Raw genomic sequence first — 21026 nt, 5'->3', positions numbered from 1 at the left:
CCCTGAGCCCCCTCCTGTGCACCGCACTCCTTCCCACACCTCACACTCCCTCCCGCACCGCAACTCCCTGCCCAAGTCCTACATTCATGGCCCTACATACAATTTCCCCACCCAGATGTGGCCCTCGGGCCAAAAAGTTTGCCCACCCCTAGACTAGATGATTACAATGGTCTTTTCTGGCTTTGGGATCTATGAATCGAGGAAACACATTTTCACATAGCTTATTGCCACAAAAGATCATAAGAATGACAATACAGCGTTAGATCAAAGTTCCATCTAGCCCAGTATCCTGTCTTCCAACAGTGGCCAATGCCAGGTGCCCAAGAGAGAATAAACAGAACAGGTAATCATCAAGTGATCCATCCCCTGTCACCCATACCCAGCTTCTAGCAAACAGAGGCTAGGGACACCATTCCTGTCCATCCTGGCCAATAGTCATTGATGGACCTATCCTCCATCAATTTTTTTTAACCCTATTATAGTCTTGGCTTTCACAACATCTTCTGCAAAAAGTTCCTCAGTTTGTGCATTGTGTGCAGAAGTACTTCCTTTTGTTTGTTTTAAACCTGCTGCCTATTAATTTAATTTGATAACCCCTAGTTCTTGTGCTATGAGAAGGAATAAATAACACATCCTTATTTATTTTGTCCACACCACTCATGATTTTATACACCTCTATCATATGCCCCCCCCCCCCCCATTTGTCTCTTTTCCAAGCTGAAAAGTCCCAGTCTTATTAATCTCTCCTCATATGGAAGCTGTTCCATACCCCTAATCATTTTGGTGCTCTTTTCTGAACCTTTTCCAATTCCAATATATCTTTCTTGAGATGTGGCAACCACATCTATCAGTATGCAGTATTCAAGATGTGGGTGTGCCATGGATTTATATAGAGACAATATGATATTTTCTGTCTTATTATCTATCCCTTTCCTAGTGATTCCCAACATAGTGTTCACTTTTTTGTTCTGTTCTGCTGCACATTGAATGGGTGTTTTCAGAGAACTAGCCACAATGACTCCAAGATCTTTTTCTTGAGTGGTAACAGCTAATTTAGATCCATTGATTTTATATAGATAGTTGGTATTATGTATTCCGATGTAAGCAGAGTCAGGATGAGCTCTACCCTGACATCTGGTGGTGAATTATGGTGAGTGTGGAAAAGAACTCCAGGGGCTGATTTTGTTTGCACAGGCACACCCACTCGCCTGGCATGGAACAACAGCAACCGAAAGTGGTTACTTTGGCTGGTGTGGGATCCCCAGTTTCTCTATTATTGGGGCAGGAAGAATAAAGTTTTGTTACCCTGATTCTGTGAATCAAGGCCAGTGGAACTGTTGTATGACAGAAGGACTGAGTGAGTCCTTCACCATTACCTAAGTAGCACTTGCTTGACAAGGGGCATGGGTTACAAAACCCAGTGAATGGAGAGAGGATGGGGACAGGTATTTGTACCTGATGGTATGGGCCCCCTCTGAGGGTTGGAAACACCAATTGCACCACCTCCTCTCTCCACTGTTGAATGTCAGAGCTAACTTTGATTCCATTAGGAGTCTAGTTACAGGCTGCTGAGCTGAATTCACTTTGGGCCAATGGTGCACCAGCACTGGGGCTCCCCTACTATACGATGAGCTGAAATCACAAAAGAGCTAAAGTTATTAAGAGCTGAAATCACAGAGTGCTGTGTTAACTAGTGGGGGAGCCTGAAGCTATATTGCTCAGCAGCTGGCGGAGCAATTTGTGGGGACGACTGGAGGAGCAGCGAGTGGCGTGGAGCCTTGTGGGGCCGGTTGGAGTGGCTCAAGGAACGGCGAGCGGAGCTGTTTGCGGGGACGGCTGGAACGGCTCACAGGTCGGTGAGCGGAGCGGAGTGGAGCGGAGCAGCTCGTAGAGTGGAGCAGTTCGTGGGATGGCAGGAAAGTGGACTGGCTTGTGGTGAAGGCTGCGGCAGAACCCCCATGGAGAAACAGACGGCTGGCCAGCCTTGGATCACGTAAGGTGCCCCTTAACACCCTGCGTGCCCCCCCTTTTACTCTGGGGCTGCACTGACCAGGGACAGAGACTTTGGGGGTTGTTGGACTTTTGGGACTTTGGGTGGTTGCTGGACCCAAGAGACTTTGGGGGTGTTGGACTTTGGGGACTCTGGGTGATTTTTGGGTTGCTGGATTCAAGAGCCAAAGGGAAAGGACACAGCCCAATTTGCTGGGGTGGGTTTTGCTCATGGTTTGTGTTATGAATCCTGTTTGTGGTGTTTTTCCAATTTTATGCTGATGTCGTTTACCTCATGTTATTAAACATTTTCTGCTACACTCAGACTCCGTGCTTGCGAGAGGGGAAGTATTGCCTCTTAGAGGTACCCAGGGGGGTGGTATGTAATTGTCCCAGGTCACTGGGTGGGGGCTCGAGCCGGTTTTGCATTGCGTTATTGAAACGGAACCCCTAGATACAGAACCCGGCCCTTGTTGCTGCCAACTTAGATGGGCAGAAGGGTTACACCAATGTGCATTACTTTGCATCTATCAAAAAATCATTGAGTCCCAGAGCTTAGAAGTTTCTTCCTATGTTCCTGTGATACTGTGGATTATAACAAAAAAAACCCAACTACTCTTAATGTCAATGAATAAAAACAATTTAAAAAGCCCCTATTATATATGTAGGACCTTTGTATTGTATTTGGCTGCAGTTAGCAGAGTGCAATAACATGCACCTTTTGACAGCACTATGAGTAATAGCGTAAAGACAGAGAGACAGGTTCGACAGAACCCATCCAAGAAGTGCTACTTCCCAGAGCTATGATCCCATTGTCAAAGATGCTAATGCGAACGGGGCATTGGCTCCATCCAACAGAAAGGGAGAAAACTAAAATTCACTTCAGTGTTCTTTTATTTGTTCTCTCACATTTTAAAGGAGTCGGTGCTGGTCTCTCATTAACAGACAGGGGAGGGTTACTGTTTCCTGACACCATTCACCTCCATGTGTATATTAGGCTCCCTCAGCTGTGTCAGTGGCCCAGAGAGACAGACCCCAGCTGGTGAGGAACCTCCATGGGGACACCCAAGAGCTGTATATAAAGCTATTCCCACTCTCCAACCCCTGCAGCTGGGTGATTCCTGTTATTGGAGTTGGGTTTATCTTCCTCTGAGTGGATGAGCTGAATTCGCATTGTCTTACTGCTGGGGGGATTGCTGGTGAGTCCGGGGTCTTGGGGAAACTGACTTCTACATGGCTGAGTCTCTTCAGCCATTACACCGGGGGGGGGGGTGGTGGTGGAGCTCAGCTGACTTACAGGAGCATGTACAGGAAAAGGTCACCCTGTGCAGTGGGGAGAGGGGTTCACTCACGTGGCAGCTCACAGCTCCGAGCACACACAGCCCCGATGCTCAGTGGTCTCTGGAAGTGTGTGGATTAAGGGTCATGTTAGCTAATATGTATATGTTAGGTGTTGTATAGATCACATTTTTGGGTGTTATGCACACGGCATTAATGTAATTTACAAGTGTTGGGAAGGTTTGTTAACTCAATGCTTTTCCCACCATTCTGTCCACGCATGTCGAGTGCCCCACTACACTTTGCATAGCTGATGACAGTTTTGGCATTAGAAAACAGGAGGCTGTCAAAGATTCTATGTCTAGGGCTGGCGGAATTCAGTTTTTATTTTTTTTATCATTTTGAAGGCTAATCTCTCTGTTTTTAAGCATTTTTAATTTTTTCATCAATTTACATTTCCATGGTTTTGCATAATTATGGGTTTTCATTTTTTAATTTGTATTTAGTTAAAATGTCACAGTTGCAGGAAATTGGGGGGATCAGACAATAAATAAGCAATGACAGCAGACACTGAGATTAAAGAACTTAAAGTTGTATAACAGTTAGAACATAAATTATTAACATCAAAAGTCAAAATATACAAAGTGAAGAGTCTTAAATCAAATGCTCATATGGTCTCAAGCAGCCTGTCTGTAAATTTTGATTATCATCAAGGGATATATTTTTCATCAATTTGTGTTTCTGTGTGATGTTCTCAGGACTACCCAGGACTGTGAGTTACCTTATTAGCTCCCGTCCTCAGTGAAAGGAAATATGTCTTGTGGTGGATGGTAGTCAGTTCCCTGACACCACTTGCCCTTCAGCCACTCAAGTTCGCTCTTCTGGACTAGGCCAGTCCGTACTTCCCCTTGCAGGTAACAATAGGGGCACTTCAGTCCCCAAGTCCCTTTGAATCAGTCCCCTCTGATTTAAATCCCCTTACATTTCCTATTCACAGACATCCCAGATTCATTGCCCCGCAGAGCAGTGTCCCGTTTATCAGATTTACCTTAAACCACCCCTCCTGTGTTACACACGGCATTTTTGAGCTTTTGTAATAAAACAAAAGTTGATTTATTTAATAAATAATAAATATTTAAAAAAGAAGCAGGAGAGAGTGGCAGATACAATGCAAAAGAAAATCATAAATGGAAACCTGGGTCTAGACTTATCATTAATTACCTTTTCTATCTCGTAAAGTGGATTCCCTCTCCTACCCCCAAATTTCAGTCTGTTGCAGAGATGGCTGGTTTCACAAGAACCAGGATCCAAATGTTCAAGAAAACACTTACTCCACAAGGCATTTCCTCAGTGGATGGATACAGAGTGCTTCTCTTTCTCTAGGCTAGACAGCCTTTTGTTTCTGGTCACAGATAGGGTGAACCCCTGTCTGGCTGTAAAGTATTTGTTTCACCTTTAGTGGTTTTGATTGTTTATGATTGCCTCTGATGATTTACATTCAAAATCCTAGTATTGTACAAGACAAAACAATTAAACCTTGCATTTCATCACCAGTCAAACGGGGGTAGGGGTATGTGTGTGTGACAACTCTCCTTTGCCTGAATGGACCATCATCGAGGCATACCACTGTATCTTCTGGGGACTTATTTCTACCTCAAGCCCATAAAACACATTGTCACTATAACTACATTATTCCTTAAATATTAGCTGTACATACATTTCACAATGACTATTATGAATCTTGACAAGTTATGAGCTTTCTGCAGATACTTTACATGTTACTTGTATGGATAAATAACCTGTAAGACTTGTGTTTGGTATAGTGAATTTGTCAGAGATGTAGTGACAAATGTTTTCAAAGAATAGGGGACTTCCCTTGACAAGGGGTCTCTGTATCACAGTGAGTACAGTAAAATTGACATTTATCAACATTTACTGATCCAAGTCTAATCTCTTCAAGCCTATCTATGTTCTAGTAAAGGTACCTTCATGGGAAACCGGTTTGGAATGTAGCATACAAAACAGAGGTAAGGTAAGGTATACCACAAAAAATTAAGTTTGTATCTTAGGTGACATATGAAGTGTTTTCTAATATGTAAGCAATTGTGTTATAAATAGAAATAATGTGGGGAGCATATTTTGAAGCACACCTACTGTATAATATGGACATGCTATGAGATTGGAATTGCTTCAATTACCATCATCATTAAAAACGTGTGCCTTATTTCCAATTCTCTTTGTTCAGCTTCCAGCCATTGGATCTTGTATATCTTTGTTTGCTAGATGAAAGACCCCCCTCACATAAGGAATCTTCTCCCCATTGAAGTAATTCCATTTTATGACCAAGTCAATTGAATCTACACAGATTGAGAGAGAGATGACTCTGACAGTAAAGTGTGCTTTTCAGCCCTGGAATCATTCTTGTAGCTCTTCCCTGGTCTTTTGCAAAGATGCAAAGACAGTACAGTTATAGGGGCTATATAAATACCTTAATAGATCACATGTCTATTGTTGTCCCATTAGGTCAAAAATAATATAGACATAAGACCATAAGAACAGTCATCCTGGGTCAGACCAAGGGTCTATCTTGCCCAATATCCTATCTGCCAACAGGGGCAAATGTCAGGTGCTTCAGAGGAATGAACAGAAGAGGTAATAATCAAGTGATCCACCCTCTGTCATCCAGTCTCAGCTTCTGGTAGTCAGAAGTTTGCGGACACCCAGAGCGTGGGGTTCCGTCCCTGACCTACTTGGTTAATACCATTGATGGACCTGTCCTCCAGGAACTTATTAAGTTCTTTTTTGAACCCTGTTATAGTTTTGGCCTTCACAGCATCCCCTCGCAATGAAAATAGAGTATTCAAGTTTTTTCATTTTTTGTCCGTTCCCACACAGGGAATGGCAAAGTATTTAAGTAACTAAACTAGGAACACTGACAAGGAATAAAGACAAGGGAAATTTAAGCTTAACAGCAGGAAGTGAGACAGTGATACCTGTAGGCGGTGAAATTGTCTTCAAGAGGAACAAATTGGTAAAAGCTCCATCAACTGAGTTATTGAAAAGTAGACTAGACAAATCTTATGAAAATATACCAGAGGAAAGAAGTGTGCCCTGGCCAAGGGACATGAACAGGTAGGGAACGCTACCTCTTCATAGATTACAAGGCCAGAAAGGACAACTGTGAACATCTAGTCTGACCTCCTGTATAAAACAGGCCATAGAAATTCCCTGATCTAATTCCTATTGGAACCAAAGCAGATCTTCTAGAAAAAAGTGATTACGTGGAGCACTGTTCATAACATCACCTAGCCATAGTGTCTAAGAGCCAACACCTTCTTTTTCTATCTTTGTCAAAATGAACAAGCAGCTGGGTTGAGATGCAGCATGATCTAGAGCCTAGGGTATGGAACTCGAGACCCAAGCTCGGCTGTGCCTGTGTTTCCAACAAGGTTTGGCTAATGTTCTCCATTCAGTCATTAATAGCCCAGCAGCCACATCCACATTAGTTTTTTTTCCACACAGGTTTATGCATTTGCCTACTTGTCCTTTCCTTTCCCTAGTTTTCTGGGAAGGGTCGAAAGGGAGAGACAGAATGCTGCAAATCATTTTTGTTGCCCTTTTCTGAACCATTTCCAAATCCAGTATATCTTCTTTTGAGATATGATGACCACATCTGCACACAGTATTCAAGATGTGGGTGTACCATGGATTTATATAGAGGCAATATGATATTTTCTGTCCTATTATCTATCCCTTTCTTAATGATTCCCAACATTCTGTTCGCTTGTTTGACTGCTGCTGCACATTGAGTGGAAGTTTTCAAAGAACTCTTCAGAATGACTCCAAGATCTCTTTCTTAACGGTAACATCCAATTTAGAACCCATTTGTATTAAACAGCATTGAATTTCATCTGCCATTTGGTTGCCCAGTCACCCAGTTTTGAGAGATACTTTTGTAGCTCTTCGCAGTCTTCCTGGGACTTAACTATCTTGAACAATTTTGTATCATCTGCATATTTTGTCACCTCACTGTTAACCCCCCTTTCCAGATCATGTATGAATATATGGAATAGGATTAGGACCAGTACAGATCCGTGTGGGACACCACTATTTACCTCCCTCCATTCTGAAAACTGACCATTTATTCCTACCCTTTGTTCCCTATCTTTTAACCAGTTACCAATCCATGAGAGGACCTTTCCTCTTATCCCATGACTGCTTATTTTGCTTAAGAGCCTTTGGTAAGGGACATTGTCAAAGGTTTTCTGAAAATCTAAATACACTATATCAACTGTATCCCCTTTGCCCACATGTTTGTTGACCCTGCAAATAATTTTCGTACATTGGTGAGGCATGATTTCCCTTTACAAAAATCATAATGATTCTTCCTCAACAAATTATATTCATTTATGTGTCTGACAATTTTGTTCTTACTATAGTTTCAAAAAGTTTGCCCCATACTGACGTCAGGCTTACCGGAGCCCTTTTTAAAAATTTGTCGAACGTTACCTATCTTCCAGTCATTTGATACAGAAGCAGATTTAAAAGATTGACTAACTATAATCAGTAACCTTTCTGCAATTTCACATTTGCGTCCCTTCACAACTCTTGCATGATTACCATCTGGTTTTGGTTACTTATTACTGTTAAATTTGTCAGTTTGTTCCAAAACCTCTTCCAATGACATGTCTATCTGGTATAGTTCTTCAGATTTGTCACCTAAAAAGAATGGCTCAGGTTTGGGAATCTCACTCGCATCCTCAGCCGTGAAGATTGATGCAAAGAATTCATTCATTTTCTCCAAAGTGGCCTTATTATCCTTGAGTGCTCGAGAGTCCAGTGGTCCCATTGGTTGGTTAGCAGTCCTACTGCTTCTTATGTACTTAAAAAGTTTTGCTATTACTTTTTGAGACTTTAGCTAGCTGTTCTTCAAATTCTTTTTGGCCTTCTTAATTATATTTGTACACTTTGTTTACCAGAGTTTGTGCTCCTTTCTATTTTCCTCGCTTTAACTTCCATTTATAAAGGATGCCTTTTTGCCTCAACCCTCATGGGTTCTTTGCTGCTCATTTACAGGGTGAAAGCTCTCCCAGCTCAGATAGGAGAAGAACTGCAAGTCATGTCATGTCCGAACACCAGCACCCGCTCTCACCCTGCTACCTTCCTCCTGGTCGGCATCCCTGAACTTCAGGAGGCCCAGTACTGGATCGCCTTCCCTTTCTGCATCATGTATGTCATTGCTGTGCTAGGAAATGTCATTGTTCTCTTCATTATATACACTGAGCCGAGCCTGCATGAGCCCATGTACCTCTTCCTGGCCATGCTGGCCGTCACCGACCTGGTTCTGTCCACGTCCACCCTGCCCAAAATGCTGAGCATCTTCTGGCTGGGCTCCAGGGAGATCGGGTTCCATGCCTGCCTCACCCAGATGTTCTTTGTGCATGCCTTCTCGTCGGTGGAGTCGGGCGTGCTCATGGCCATGGCCTTGGATCGCTACGTGGCCATCTGCTGCCCCCTCCGGCACTCCAGCATCCTGTCCGTCCCAGCCATAATGACAATGGGGAGCCTGGTGCTGGCACGCGGAGTCCTTCTGGTGAGCCCCTTCTCCCTCCTTGTCCACAGGCTGCCCTTCTGCCAGCGCTGCCTCATCTCCCACTCATACTGCGATCACATGGCCGTGGTGAAGTTGGTGTGTGGGGACGCTACAGTCAGTATCATTTACGGCCTGTTTGTGGCTTTTATGGTGGTGGGGGTTGATGTGCTTATCATCTCCGTGTCCTATGCTATGATCCTCCAGGCCGTGCTCAGACTCCCATACATGGACACCCGTCTCAAGGCCTTCAGCACCTGTGCATCTCACTTGTGTGTCATCCTTGCATTTTACATCCCTGCCCTCTTCACGTTCCTCACCCACCGATTTGGCCACAATGTCCCACACCAAGTCCACATCCTGGTGGCCAATCTGTACCTGCTGGTGCCCCCCATGCTAAACCCTATTGTGTATGGGATGAAAACCAAACATATCCGGGAGAGGATGCTCTGTATCTTTCAGCAGAAAGGAATCTGAGCAGTTTGTGCCTGTCTAATTTAATCCAGGAATATAAAACATTAATCACCATGGCCTCTGACCCATTCATGATCTGCCATCACTCACACTGGTATGTGAGCATAGAGATGTCAGCATGGACAATAGCCAGGATGAGTAAGGAAGGGTGTCCCTGGCCTCTGTTTGTCAGAGGGTGGAGATGGATGGCAGGAGAGAGATCACTTGATCATTGGCCACTGTCGGTAGACAGGATACTGGGCTGGATGGACCTTTGGTCTGATCCAGTAGGGCCGTTCTTATTTTATTATGGACTCTGGTGGGCTCCACCTTCCCTTCCTGTGCAAGGAAGTCATCTCATCAGATCACCTCAGTGGTAGCTCTAAGGAGAAATGTGAGAGAGAAACCCATGATACGCTCAGCCTGGGTTCAGGATGGCTCATTGGTGGGACTCTCCGTGGATCTCTATCACCCATCACTCTCAATGGCTTATATCAGCTTTCAGCAATGGTTTGTTGTACAACAAAAATAATGTGAAGTTACTTGGGCACAGCTGGGTCCCAGACAACTGTGTCTTCCAAATATACTCAAAGGTTCTAGGCTCAGGTAGAAACTGGCTGGTTTCCAGTGGCTTCTGAAATGTAGACCACATTGAGCTCTGCTACAGGGGTCTCAAACTATTCAAAGGGACCCTACTCTTACCTTATACACTACAGTTATTAATGTTTGGTATCCATTATACAGCTGCTTAGCACCATACATAGACCAGAAACCATCCAAAGCAAAAACAAAACCAGTCTCTTCCCTGAAGAGATCACGGTTAAATTCACACAGACTTACTTGGTGGAGGAATAGGCCAAAGAGAGAGAGGCCCAGCCCCGGTGAGGAGTACGGGGCTGAGAGATGCAGACACGCCCTGCCCCAGTGAGAACAGGGCTGAGAGATGCAGAAACATGACCAGCCTTTTTAAGGGGAACGGGGCTGAGAGACAGACACACTTCTGGACCTTGTCAGAGGAATGGGGGCCAGAGATGTAGTTACATGGCTTGCCCCCTCCAGCTCTGAGCAGCAGCAATGGCGTGCCAGACATATTAAGACCACCAGATGCAGACTGGGGAGTTTGGACAGAGGCACCAGCAGGCCCCTGGCTCTTGGCAGGAGGATGAGGCTGAGAGGTGAACGCACAGCAAATGGGCCTAAGGGATGTAACCTATAGGGCTAACCTGCTTGCTCGCCTATAGAGAGATATTTTCTTCTAGATTTCTTATTTCTTTATGGTTTTGATTATTTGTTTTATTATAATAGGTTTAGATTAAACTAGTTTGGCTGCAGTACAAGGGACTTACAGGCTACATCCTATATGTTGCACTAGGGCAAATTTAGCATACACAGGTCTGGGACCTTTCACCCGGATAGCAAAGTTGGCTCACATTTGTTTGGGACCTTTCACCTAGAAAGATGGTTATGAGCTAAAGCATAAGGTCCACCTATGATGAGTTAAAGCAAGGTACCATAGGGACTTTCCTATGTTCATACCTTTTAAACTTAACAGGTATACCACAACTTGGATAAAACCAAATAACTGGAACAGACCAAAATGACCGGTTAGGACAGAAATAACAAATGTGATACCTAACCACAAAAGGGCCACAGTAACGAACTGATGTATATGGTAATATGCTGAGATCAATGATATACTGACCTATAGGGAAAAGACACTTCAACATTAGTAAGGTGAGGAAATACAAATAAGGGAAAAGGGAAAAAAAACCCTACTGAATATATATCAACAATAACAACGTCAATGTAACATATTATAAAAGTGGCATCCCAGCCTAGGGGCAGCGGGAGAAGGAGATGTAGTCCTTGGGAGGTGCCAGAATGATGGCCACTGGTGATGATGGGGAAGGTGATGAGGAAGATGATGGCTAACCCTTCAGGTTGTTGTATAAGGGATGGTGTGAGGATATGGAAGTGCAGATATACATTCTCTATCTATCTTGTTAAGTTGGGGTGTTTGTGACTGTGTAACTGTGCTAAATGTATTAATAAACTATAGACAATAGAAAAGAGTTCCTATAGTGTGAGTGTTGTAAATGTGCACATCAGGGTTCCCAACTCTATAATAATTTAAATAATACTGGGCCTGATTTTGGGACAAGAACCTATCAGTCCTTAAAGTGATAACTGAGGATCCTTAAGTGATCTATATAATTAATACACAATCACAATGGGGGGGAGGGATAGCTCAGTGGTTTGAGCATTGGCCTGCTAAACCCAGGGTTGTGAGTTCAATCCTTGAGGGGTCCACTTGGGGATCTGGGGCAAAATCAGTACTTGGTCCTGTTAGTGAAGGCAGGGGGCTGGACTCAATGACCTTTCAAGGTCCCTTCCAGTTCTAGGAGATGGGATATCTTCATTAATTATAATGATTATAATCTAAAAATGGTAGTGGAGAGAGGCCTGGCAGCCTCGTTAGTGGTGGGACCTACAATGCAATGCTAAAGTGTACTATACTGTTGGAGCCACTCTGAATACTTTGTGTAAAATACCTTATTGACGCTAACCTCAGCCAAACCTGGTGGAGTATTAATGGATTCTAGGATGAACACATCTGGAGTGCGCAACAAGGTTTGTAACCAGTCTGTATCTGGTACAAGAACATTACACTGTGTCAGGAAGAAACTAAGAACAAAAAAAGAAGGAAAACAACAACAAAGGTTGCAAAAAGATGGAACGGCTTCAAAGAGGACAAGATCTCATTGACGTGTCACTTTTTAATGCCCCAGAGAACTTCACCTTTGATAAGCCTTACCAAACAGTAATTGTAATGGGGGATTTGATCATTAGAACCACAGATAGTTGGGTTTGTGATGACTGGGAGAACTGCATGGTGACTTGCCTGCCAGGTGTGAAGGTTGCAGATTTCTTGAGTCATCTGGATAGACTTATGAGTAGTGCTGGGGAGGAGCCAGTGGTCGTGGTACATGTTGGTACCAATGACATAGGAAGGATAGGAGAGAGGTCCTGGAGCCCGATTTTAGGCTGCTCGGTAAGAGATTGAAATCCAGCACCTCCATGGTAGCATTCTCTGAAATGCTTCCAGTTCCACGCACAGGGCCAAAGGTTCAGGGAAGCTTCAGGCACAGCTTCAGGCAGAGCTCAATGCATGGATGGGATGATGGTGTAGGGAGGAACTAGGGAACATTTTGGGAAAGGATGAGTCTACACAGGAAGGATGGCCTCCATCTCAATCAATGTGGAACTATCCTGCTGGCATGTAGAGGATTTTTTAAACTAAGGCCTGGGGGAAAACTGACTGTGCTGTGGAGCACATAGACTCATAAACCCATAGGGTTAGAAGGGACCACAAGGGTCAACTAGTTTAACCCCCTGCCAAGATGGAGAATTTGTTAGAATTTGTTATGTCTACACCATCCCAAACAGAATACTATCCAGCCTTCACTGGAAAACCTCCAGGGAAGGAGCTTCCACAAACCTCCTGAGACATCTGTTCCATTGTCCTACTGGTCTGACAGTTAGGAGGTTTTTCCTGAGATTTCATCTAAATTTGCTATACTGTAGTTTGAACCCATTGCCTCTCATACTGCCCTCTATGGCAAGAAAGTACAATCTTCCTCCATCTTTTTTATGGAAGCCTTTCAAGTATTCAAAGACCACTATTATGTCCCCTCTTAATCTTCTTTTTTCCAAACTAAACATACCCAGTTCCTTCAGCCTTTACTCGTGTGGTTTGTATTCCACCCCTTTGGTCATCTTTGTTGATCGCCTCTGGATCCTTTCCAGTTTCTCTACATCCTTCCTATACATTGGTGAACAAAATTGGACACAATGCTCCAGCTGAGCCTTAACCAGTGCCAAGTAGAGCAGTACTCACCTCCGGTGACTTGCCTTGTACACCTCTGTTAATGCAACCCCAAATTGCATTTGCTTGTTTTGCAACAGCTAGGGCTTGGGGGTCTCTTGCCAGGGGACATGGGGCCAGGAGGAGGTGCAGCCCCCAGGCAGCCATGAGCTGCCCATGACACCATGGAAGGGTTAATGTGGAGCTGTCCCTCCCTTCAGGCCTCCATCCCCCCAGGTGCTGGGGGGAGCATCTTGCCATCGGGCCCGCACAGCCAATGAGAGCATGAGGTGAATGTTGCAGAGCTTCTCTCTGGCATCTCATTGGCTTAGGGCACGGTCAGTCAGTGTCGTGAGGGGACGGGTGTTGTTCCTCAGACTCAGTGAGGTGTTAATGGGGAGGGCGGCCGGTCACTCACTCATACCTGACCCAGGTGAGGTGCAGGCAGAGTTGAGAGACAGCAAGAGAGACACCCACGGGTGGGGGATGGGCAGATGGGGGATGGGCAAATGGGGGATGGGCAGCTCTCCCCCCGTCTCCTGAGAGAGGCCCACAGTGGGGACACCCAGGCAGTGTCACAGCCCCTAGGCAGGGGACAGGCATACAGAAAGGATGACTCCCTCCCTGCCATTGTGGAGACGGGGCCCCACTGGGCAGTGCCAGGGCACAGCTCACAGTTAATGACACAATATGGCTGAAGCCGGTTTCTGTCCACAGAGGTGTCTGTTAAACCCCAGAGGGCAGAGCCAGGAAAGGGAATGTAACTGAGTGGAGGCACCTCCAGGAGCAGGGCACTCAGCCCCCTCATCTCCTGGAAGGGAGCTTGGAGGCCTCACCCCCAGGGCTTTCACTAAGTCACTGCAAAGGCTAAGCTCCCGTCATGCCCCCAAGTCTCCTACCCCTTCACATGGATGGGAGAAGGTCCCAGGTGTCCCAAGCCCCTGGCAATGACTGTGCAGCTGGGGACACTTCCCTAGGGCCAAGGGAGGCCCACCTCTGGCAGGGTATTGCTCACAATCCCCGCTGGAGGGTTGCATCTCCACAGCCGAGGGGGTATCTCAGTCCCGGTCAGCAGGGTGCCACGTGGGAAGGTACTTCCCAGGCCTGAACCTGTTGCTTATATCTGTGTTGTTGCTAGGATACAGAATCTCAGGCTGTATATTGATAGTTTGGATGTAACTAACACCAAGTGACCAAGGGACTAATAAAGGAATGCTTGTGGGGAAACTGAGTTGTGGGAAACCGTAAAAAAAAATTAGGAAAACTGTCTCCAACTGAGACACTCACTCCTATGCTTTCCCCATTGCAGCCCCGTGGCTCCCTGAGCTCCAACCACCTGGATGCACATGTGAGGCCCACTAAGCAGCTGGGAGACCATGGAGGATAGGGAGGGTGTCTGCAGGGACAAGAGAGCCAAGGGGAACAGTGTGCAGAGATGCTGGAAAATCCTGCTCTGGGCAGGGGAGGGTTTATGGGGCTGGACACAGATGCCACCCACCCACGATGGCTCCTGTTCAGACTGTGACCTGGCAGGTCACGCTGGGGCTCTTTCACTCCAGTTTGTCCCATGTTTCTGGCAGGGCCAGCTCCAGGCACCAGCTTACCAACCAGGTGCTTGGGGCGGCCACTTCGGAGAGGGGCGGCACGTCCAGCTGTTCAGCGGCAATTCGGCGGACGGTCCCTCCCTCCTGCTCGGAGCGAAGGACCTCCCACCGAATTGCCGCCGCAGATTGCGATCGCGATTGCGGCTTTTGTTGTTGTTGTTTTTTTTTTGTTTGGCTGCTTGGGGCGGCCAAAACCCTGGAGCTGGCCCTGGTTTCTAGACGCTGATGGCACAGGAGGGCTGGGCTCAGAGAGGCCTTTATAGCATTGCCCCGGGAGCTTCAAGCCAGACAGGAGTCATTGGAGAGCCCAGAACTTCCTGCGGGCTCTCTTGTGTGCCAGAGAGAGAGTGCTTTGCTGTGGGATTGCTGTGTGCACCCGGGACACAGACACCAGTGGAAATGCACGAGGATGCAATGCTGGGGAAGTCAGACCCCAACACAGCATGAAGAGTGACTCCCTACAGCAGCCCGCTCCTTCCCAGCCCGCTCCCCACCTCCCTACAGCAGCCCGCTCCTTCCCAGCCCCATCCTAGACTCCCTACAGCAGCCCTCTCCTTCCCAGCCCCCTCCCCACCTCACTACAGCAACCCGCTCCTTCCCAGTCCCTCCCCGCCTCCCTACAGCAGCCCGCTCCTTCCCAGCCCCCTCACCGCCTCCCTATAGCAGCCCGCTCCTTCCCAGCCCCCTCCCCGCCTCCCTACAGCAGCCCGCTCCTTCCCAGCCCCCTCCCTGCCTCCCTACAGCAGCCCGCTCCTTCCCAGCCCCCTCCCCGCCTCCCTACAGCAGCCCGCTCCTTCCCAGCCCGCTCCCCAGCTCCCTAGAGCAGCCTGCTCCTTCCCAGCCCCTCCCCGCCTCCCTAGAGCAGCCCTCTTCTTCCCAGCCCACTCCCCACCTCCCTACAGCAGCCCGTTCCTTCCCAGCCCGCTCCTCACCTCCCTACAGCAGCCCACTCCTTCCCAGCCCCGCCCAGTCCCAGTGTCCTTACAGCAGCCTGTTCCTTCCCAGGCCTCTCCTAGCCCCTCTACCGCAGCCTGCTCCTTACCAAGGTCTCCTCAGCACAGCTCTTGCTTCCTCCCTGGGATCATTGCCCTTGTGAAGAGAGGGAGCTAATTTAGCTCCTTGCTGCAGTTCCCAGCATTTCTTGCTGTAATCTCCAATTCCCATTGTCCCTCGGAGCATGATGACACTCAGAATGCCTTGCATACAGCTGGAACTGGGCACAGGGACATGCCGGATCATGGTCTGCATTTAAGGGCCAACGCAGCAGGTTATTAAAAAGCCTGCCCCTGAAAGAGAACTCCGGGGCTGCAGAAGTGACCGAGCGCTGGGGACAGCAGCTTCTGCTCCATAGGGAGCGAGGGCTAGCACAGCAGAAAACTTGGAAGTTGCAAACACTGCTAGAAAACTGGTAGCTGGATCTGTGTCTGGATACCCACCCAAAGCCTGGGACAGGATCAGGCCAGGACGATGGGAACCCTTTTCAGCTGGGACAAGAGGGGCAGCCAACGAGGCATGAGAGGGCACGTGGTGGGGGCAGAGGGGCAAACAACTGGGCATCAAGGTGCGCAGATTGACGCTCAGGGGGCAGGGCCCATCTCTAGCTGTATATCGTACAGCGCCTCGGACAATGAGGCCCTGATTTCACTGTGGTGAGTGGAAATGATGAGTGATAACGATGTTCTAGAGCAGTGAAAAGTCGAAGCCGTGTTGTGCTGCAGACCCAGAAAAAGGTATTTATTAGCCCTGTTGCTCAGCAAGGCTGAGGTGGGTTTTCACAGTAAGGGGGTGACTGAGCCCTCTGGATCCCCGGCCTTGCTGGCCCTCATGTCACCTGCACGGACCTTGCTCCCCAGGTGCTGACCCATGCTGTGGGTTTCAGGATGGTTTGATGCCCAAGACGTGGAGCGCCCTCTGCCGGATCCGCGGGGTTCTCACCCCGTAGATGATGGGGTTCATCATGGGAGGGAAGAGAACGTACATGTTTGCAATGAGGATGTGAATGTGGGGAGCCACGTGGCCAAAGCGGTGGGAGAGGAAGGAGAAAAATGCAGGAGTGTAAAACACCAGCATGACGCAGATGTGGGAGCCGCAGGTGCTCAAGGATTTGTGCCGTGCATGCTTGGAGGGGAGGCTGAAGACGGCCCAGAGGATCAGGATGTAGGAGAGGACAACGAGGATAAAATCTAACCCCGCTGTTAGAAATGCCACAAGCAGACTATAGGCTCTCATGACCGTTGTGTCCACACAGGCCAGTTTCACCAGCGCCATGAACTCACAATAGGTGTGAGAAATCACATGGGTCCTGCAGTATGGGAGCTGCTTCAGCAGGAATGGGTGGGGGCCCAGTAACACAGCCCCCCTTATCACAACACCCAGCCCTATCTTGGCTACGACCCGATTGGTGAGGATGGCCGAGTGTCGCAGCGGGTTACAGATAGCGACGTAGCGATCGAAGGCCATAGCCAGCATGAACCCGGACTCCATGGTAGTAAGTGAGTGAATCAAAAAAATCTGGGCCAGGCAAGCATTGGTGTGAATGGCCTGGTCTCTGAACCAGAATATGCAGAGGGTTTTGGGCAGGGTGGTGGTGGAGATGATCAGGTCGGCAAGCGCCAGCTTGGAAAGGAAAAGGTACATGGGCTCGTGGAGGCTCGTCTCAGTCTTGATAACAGCCAGGAGGAGGCCGTTCCCCAGCAGGGACAGAATGTAGATGGAGCAGAAGGGGATGGAGATCCAGACATGCGCTGCCTCCAGCCCCGGGATGCCGAGGAGGATGAAGTTGGAGGGGTGGAGTGTGGTCCAGTTGGAAGCTTCCATGGTGGGCCCGGTTGGGCGTGTTCAGTTCCACGGCACGGCTGCTTCCTGCCCCTGTAACTAACCATTAAAAGAATCATTAACCATCTGACGGGAACATGACAAGTTGGCATTTTCTAATCATTAGTTCTTCATCTATCCTGAGCTAATGGCACATGAAGAGTGAGTCACAAATAGCCTATTCTTGGCTCCTGCACTGCAGCCATTCCACCCTCATTACAGCGGCTTTCAGCGGTAAGTGAGGGCTTGTAGCGGGGTGCTTACCCGGCTCCTGCCTGGAAGGGCTTAAAACAACCCTGGCAGAGGGCTGCAGCTCTAAAAGCTGGGCTGATTGGGGAAGTAGCCACAGCTGGGCCATGCCCCAATCAGGCCACAGCTGGCCTGTATAAAAAGGCTGGGAGCCAGAGGCCAAGGAGTCTCTCTCTGCATTCAGAGAGAGAAGGTCCTGGCTGCAGGGAGCTTGACACAGGGTACCTGAGTGGAGCAGGGCTGGGGAAAGGCTGGGGAGCTCCAGCCTGGAAAGCCCCAGGCTGCGGCCTAGCATTGGGCTAGAAGGTACTGGGGGTTGCAGAGGGCAGCCCGGGGTAGGCCAAGGCAGCAGGTCCAAACCCAACCTTACCTGTGATGAGTGGCCTATACTGCAGTCTGCCCCAGGGAACGGGGGCTGGATGGTGACTGGCAGTGGCCTTATTCTGAGGTGAGGTAGGGATAGTGGGTGGGGGTTCCCCAGGGAGGGGAGACCCGTGTACTGCCAGGGGGCAGCACCCCAGATACAAGGGCACTGGGGTCCGAGAGGGACATGGGGCCAGAGGACAGGTGGATCACCGGCCTGCAGGGGGCACTCCAGGATGCTGGAAGAGCTAATTCCCTGGACGACCAGCAGGAGGTGCCGCAGGGGTGAGTCTGCTCCGCTACAGGGCTCCTTAGCAGTTCAAAGCTCTGTTTCTTTTTCTCTACACTCCTCTCATTAGATGCACTATGAAATGTCCATGAAAAAACCTACCTGAAAATAGACTCATCAGGCTCAGTCCTGAGCTGGTGTAAATGGGTGTAGAGCCATTAGAGTTGTACCCATTTACACCAGCTGGAGATCTGGCCCATTGCAGCCAGCTGAAAGAGAGACCTAGTTCGAGCGCTTTTCACTGATTGTGCAATGCTTCTTGCATACCTGCAGCAGGGGAGGGAGGGGATGGAAAGTGATGTGAGGATTACCATTCACCATTCACGTGGGTAATGGGTGTGGATGATTCAGCCCTGATACTTGTGGGACAGTGGTGGCTAATTAGTCTCTTGGAGGGGATTCAGCAAAGAGGATGGCGTGGAGTGGGCCTGGGAGGCTCAGCTGCCCTTCTGATCCATAGAGGCAGCCTCTGTTAGTCAGAGATAAGAGCTATTGGAATGGCCTGGGGGATTGTAGATTTGCTCCCCTGTAGCTTTCTCCAAGACTGTCAAGCCAGCATCAATTCCAGCAATAAATCCATGTGAGAAGAGCAAACCCCTGATTCTGTTGTGTCTAAAGTCTCTTTTTGCAGGATTAACAGCTAGAGTGAAGCTGCCCTGCTTGAGTGTCAGGAGACGCAGAACTGAGCCCTGCGTATTCCTGGGAGAGATGTGGCCATTCTCACGGCCCTGCCTTTTGGAGGAAGGACGCAGGAGGTTTATACCAGGGGTCTGACCTGGGAGCTCTCTGAGCCCAGGAATCCCATGGACATTGATGGGAGCTTTGCCCACAAAGCGCCTGAAGGATTGGGACCTAATGATTTCATGACAAGAATGCAGGGCACGCTTGCCAGCTTTCCCTCCAATGACGTTCTCGCTCCTCCATCTAGTGTCTGTGGGTTTGTCAACAATGCAGCTGTAGACGTCACTCCCAGCTCTGAGAGAGCCAGGAAGCTAAATTCAGCAGGGTAGCCTTGGTGGTGTGGGGGCCAAGTTCAAGCCCATCAGAACCCCTAGCTGTGTATTTGGGAGGCTGGCCTGTCCCACTGTTTGCTCTGTGGCAGCTACACTTCTATTTTTAGTGAGCAACCTGGGTCAGATGTAGTGCGGGTACGTCTGCCTGAGTTGGGAATTACACCTCCAGATGTCTCCCGCCTTGCTCGAAGGAACCTTTTGGTAACTTTACTCCACACTGTCAGGACTAATGGCACCAGCATTCACTGCTCAGCCTATAATGAGTGAGCCATGAGCAGAGTTCTGCCCATTATCCAAATGCAACGTATTAGTGGTTTTGCACATGCTAGGAGAACTTCCACCAGCTCCCAGCCTGGGTTTTCCGGGGTCACTGGATGCAAAGTAGAGGCTGGGGCTCGTGTATACACGGGGTTGCACGGGTTTGACGAAGGGTCAATTTTGAACGTATTCAGTTAAATTGGTGCAAAAGACTTTATGGACTGTTTGATTTCAGACTAAGAGTGGCTTATTGCAGTTTAGTTTAAGAAGATTAGGGAGAGATTTAAGCCACAATAAAAGTGTCCACACAAGGATTTGCATCTGTTTAAATAAACCATTGTAATTAAAATGGTGCAAGTCTATGGGCTTGTCCTCCTTTACAGTGCTTCTCCTGCCTGTGTAGTTAGTCCATCGCTGCAAGAAATGGTAACTATGTCAAGTGAAGACATAGGGATGTCTACAAGGGGGCTTAGGTCGTTCAGCTGGTACAAATCTGTGTTAGGCCTCCTTTATTTTGATTTGGGTTAAGCTGATTGGGAATCAGTCTAAGCTAAACTGCAGTAAGCCCTTCTGAATGTGAGATAAGAGCATCCTCAGAGGAGTTTGCACCAGTTTACCTAAATCGGTTTAAATCTAGTTCAACTTTCTCATGTAGACAAGGCCTCAATTAAGCAGCAGTGATGCCCCCAACCTGGAGGCTGCCTGTCACTGGAGGGAGAGGCAGAGAGCTTGTCCAGGAATCACAGCCTCCTGTCACATTTTGGAAGAACCCATTTCTATTCCATTGGGCTCAGGGGTGGGACACTCCCAGGGCAAAGATGGCCATCAATTCTGGGCTGGAGGAAACTAGAGAAATGAAAACTGATAGACCCGTTTCCATGCCTGAGAATGCAAACAACCAGCCAAACATTCCCATGGCATGTCTGCTACTCAAAGCATGCACCTGGACCCGTGCTTGTGGCTTGGGTCTCAGGAAAACCAGGTGTTCTTCAGACTCCCTCTTGCACCATCAGTTCCCCTGGGAGTGAAATGGGGCTCATAATATGCCTACCTCACGGAGGGTGGCAAGGCAGGATCCACCAGTGCCTGAGCTAGGTTCCGATGAGCACTATGGACACGCCTATTCATAAATCACTGCCCCCGAACCTGGAAGTGAATGAGACCGATCTGCTGTCGGAGGAGTGTTACAAACCTGTAGGAAACCCCTAGGAGTGGGTATTTCTCTTGGGATTTCTCATTTACCTGACTGGTATCTCAACAC

General features: G+C 48.2%; 2 protein-coding genes across 2 annotated transcripts; one reads left to right on the top strand and one right to left on the bottom strand.

Annotated features, from left to right (window-relative positions):
* Window positions 1-8386: 8386 nt before the first annotated feature.
* LOC135885921 (olfactory receptor 52R1-like) lies at window positions 8387-9334 on the top strand. Its single transcript, XM_065413855.1, has one exon. The coding sequence runs from the start codon at window positions 8387-8389 to the stop codon at window positions 9332-9334; it is 948 nt and encodes a 315-aa protein (XP_065269927.1).
* A 7320-nt stretch (window positions 9335-16654) lies between these two features.
* LOC135895390 (olfactory receptor 52K2-like) lies at window positions 16655-17596 on the bottom strand. The gene has a single exon (XM_065423491.1). The coding sequence runs from the start codon at window positions 17594-17596 to the stop codon at window positions 16655-16657; it is 942 nt and encodes a 313-aa protein (XP_065279563.1).
* Window positions 17597-21026: the final 3430 nt, after the last annotated feature.

Source organism: Emys orbicularis, chromosome 1 (assembly GCF_028017835.1).
Source record: "Emys orbicularis isolate rEmyOrb1 chromosome 1, rEmyOrb1.hap1, whole genome shotgun sequence".
Classification (NCBI taxonomy): Eukaryota; Metazoa; Chordata; order Testudines; family Emydidae; genus Emys; species Emys orbicularis.
The sequence above is the reverse complement of the archived record's forward strand: the minus strand, read 5'-3'. Positions and strand labels throughout refer to the sequence as shown.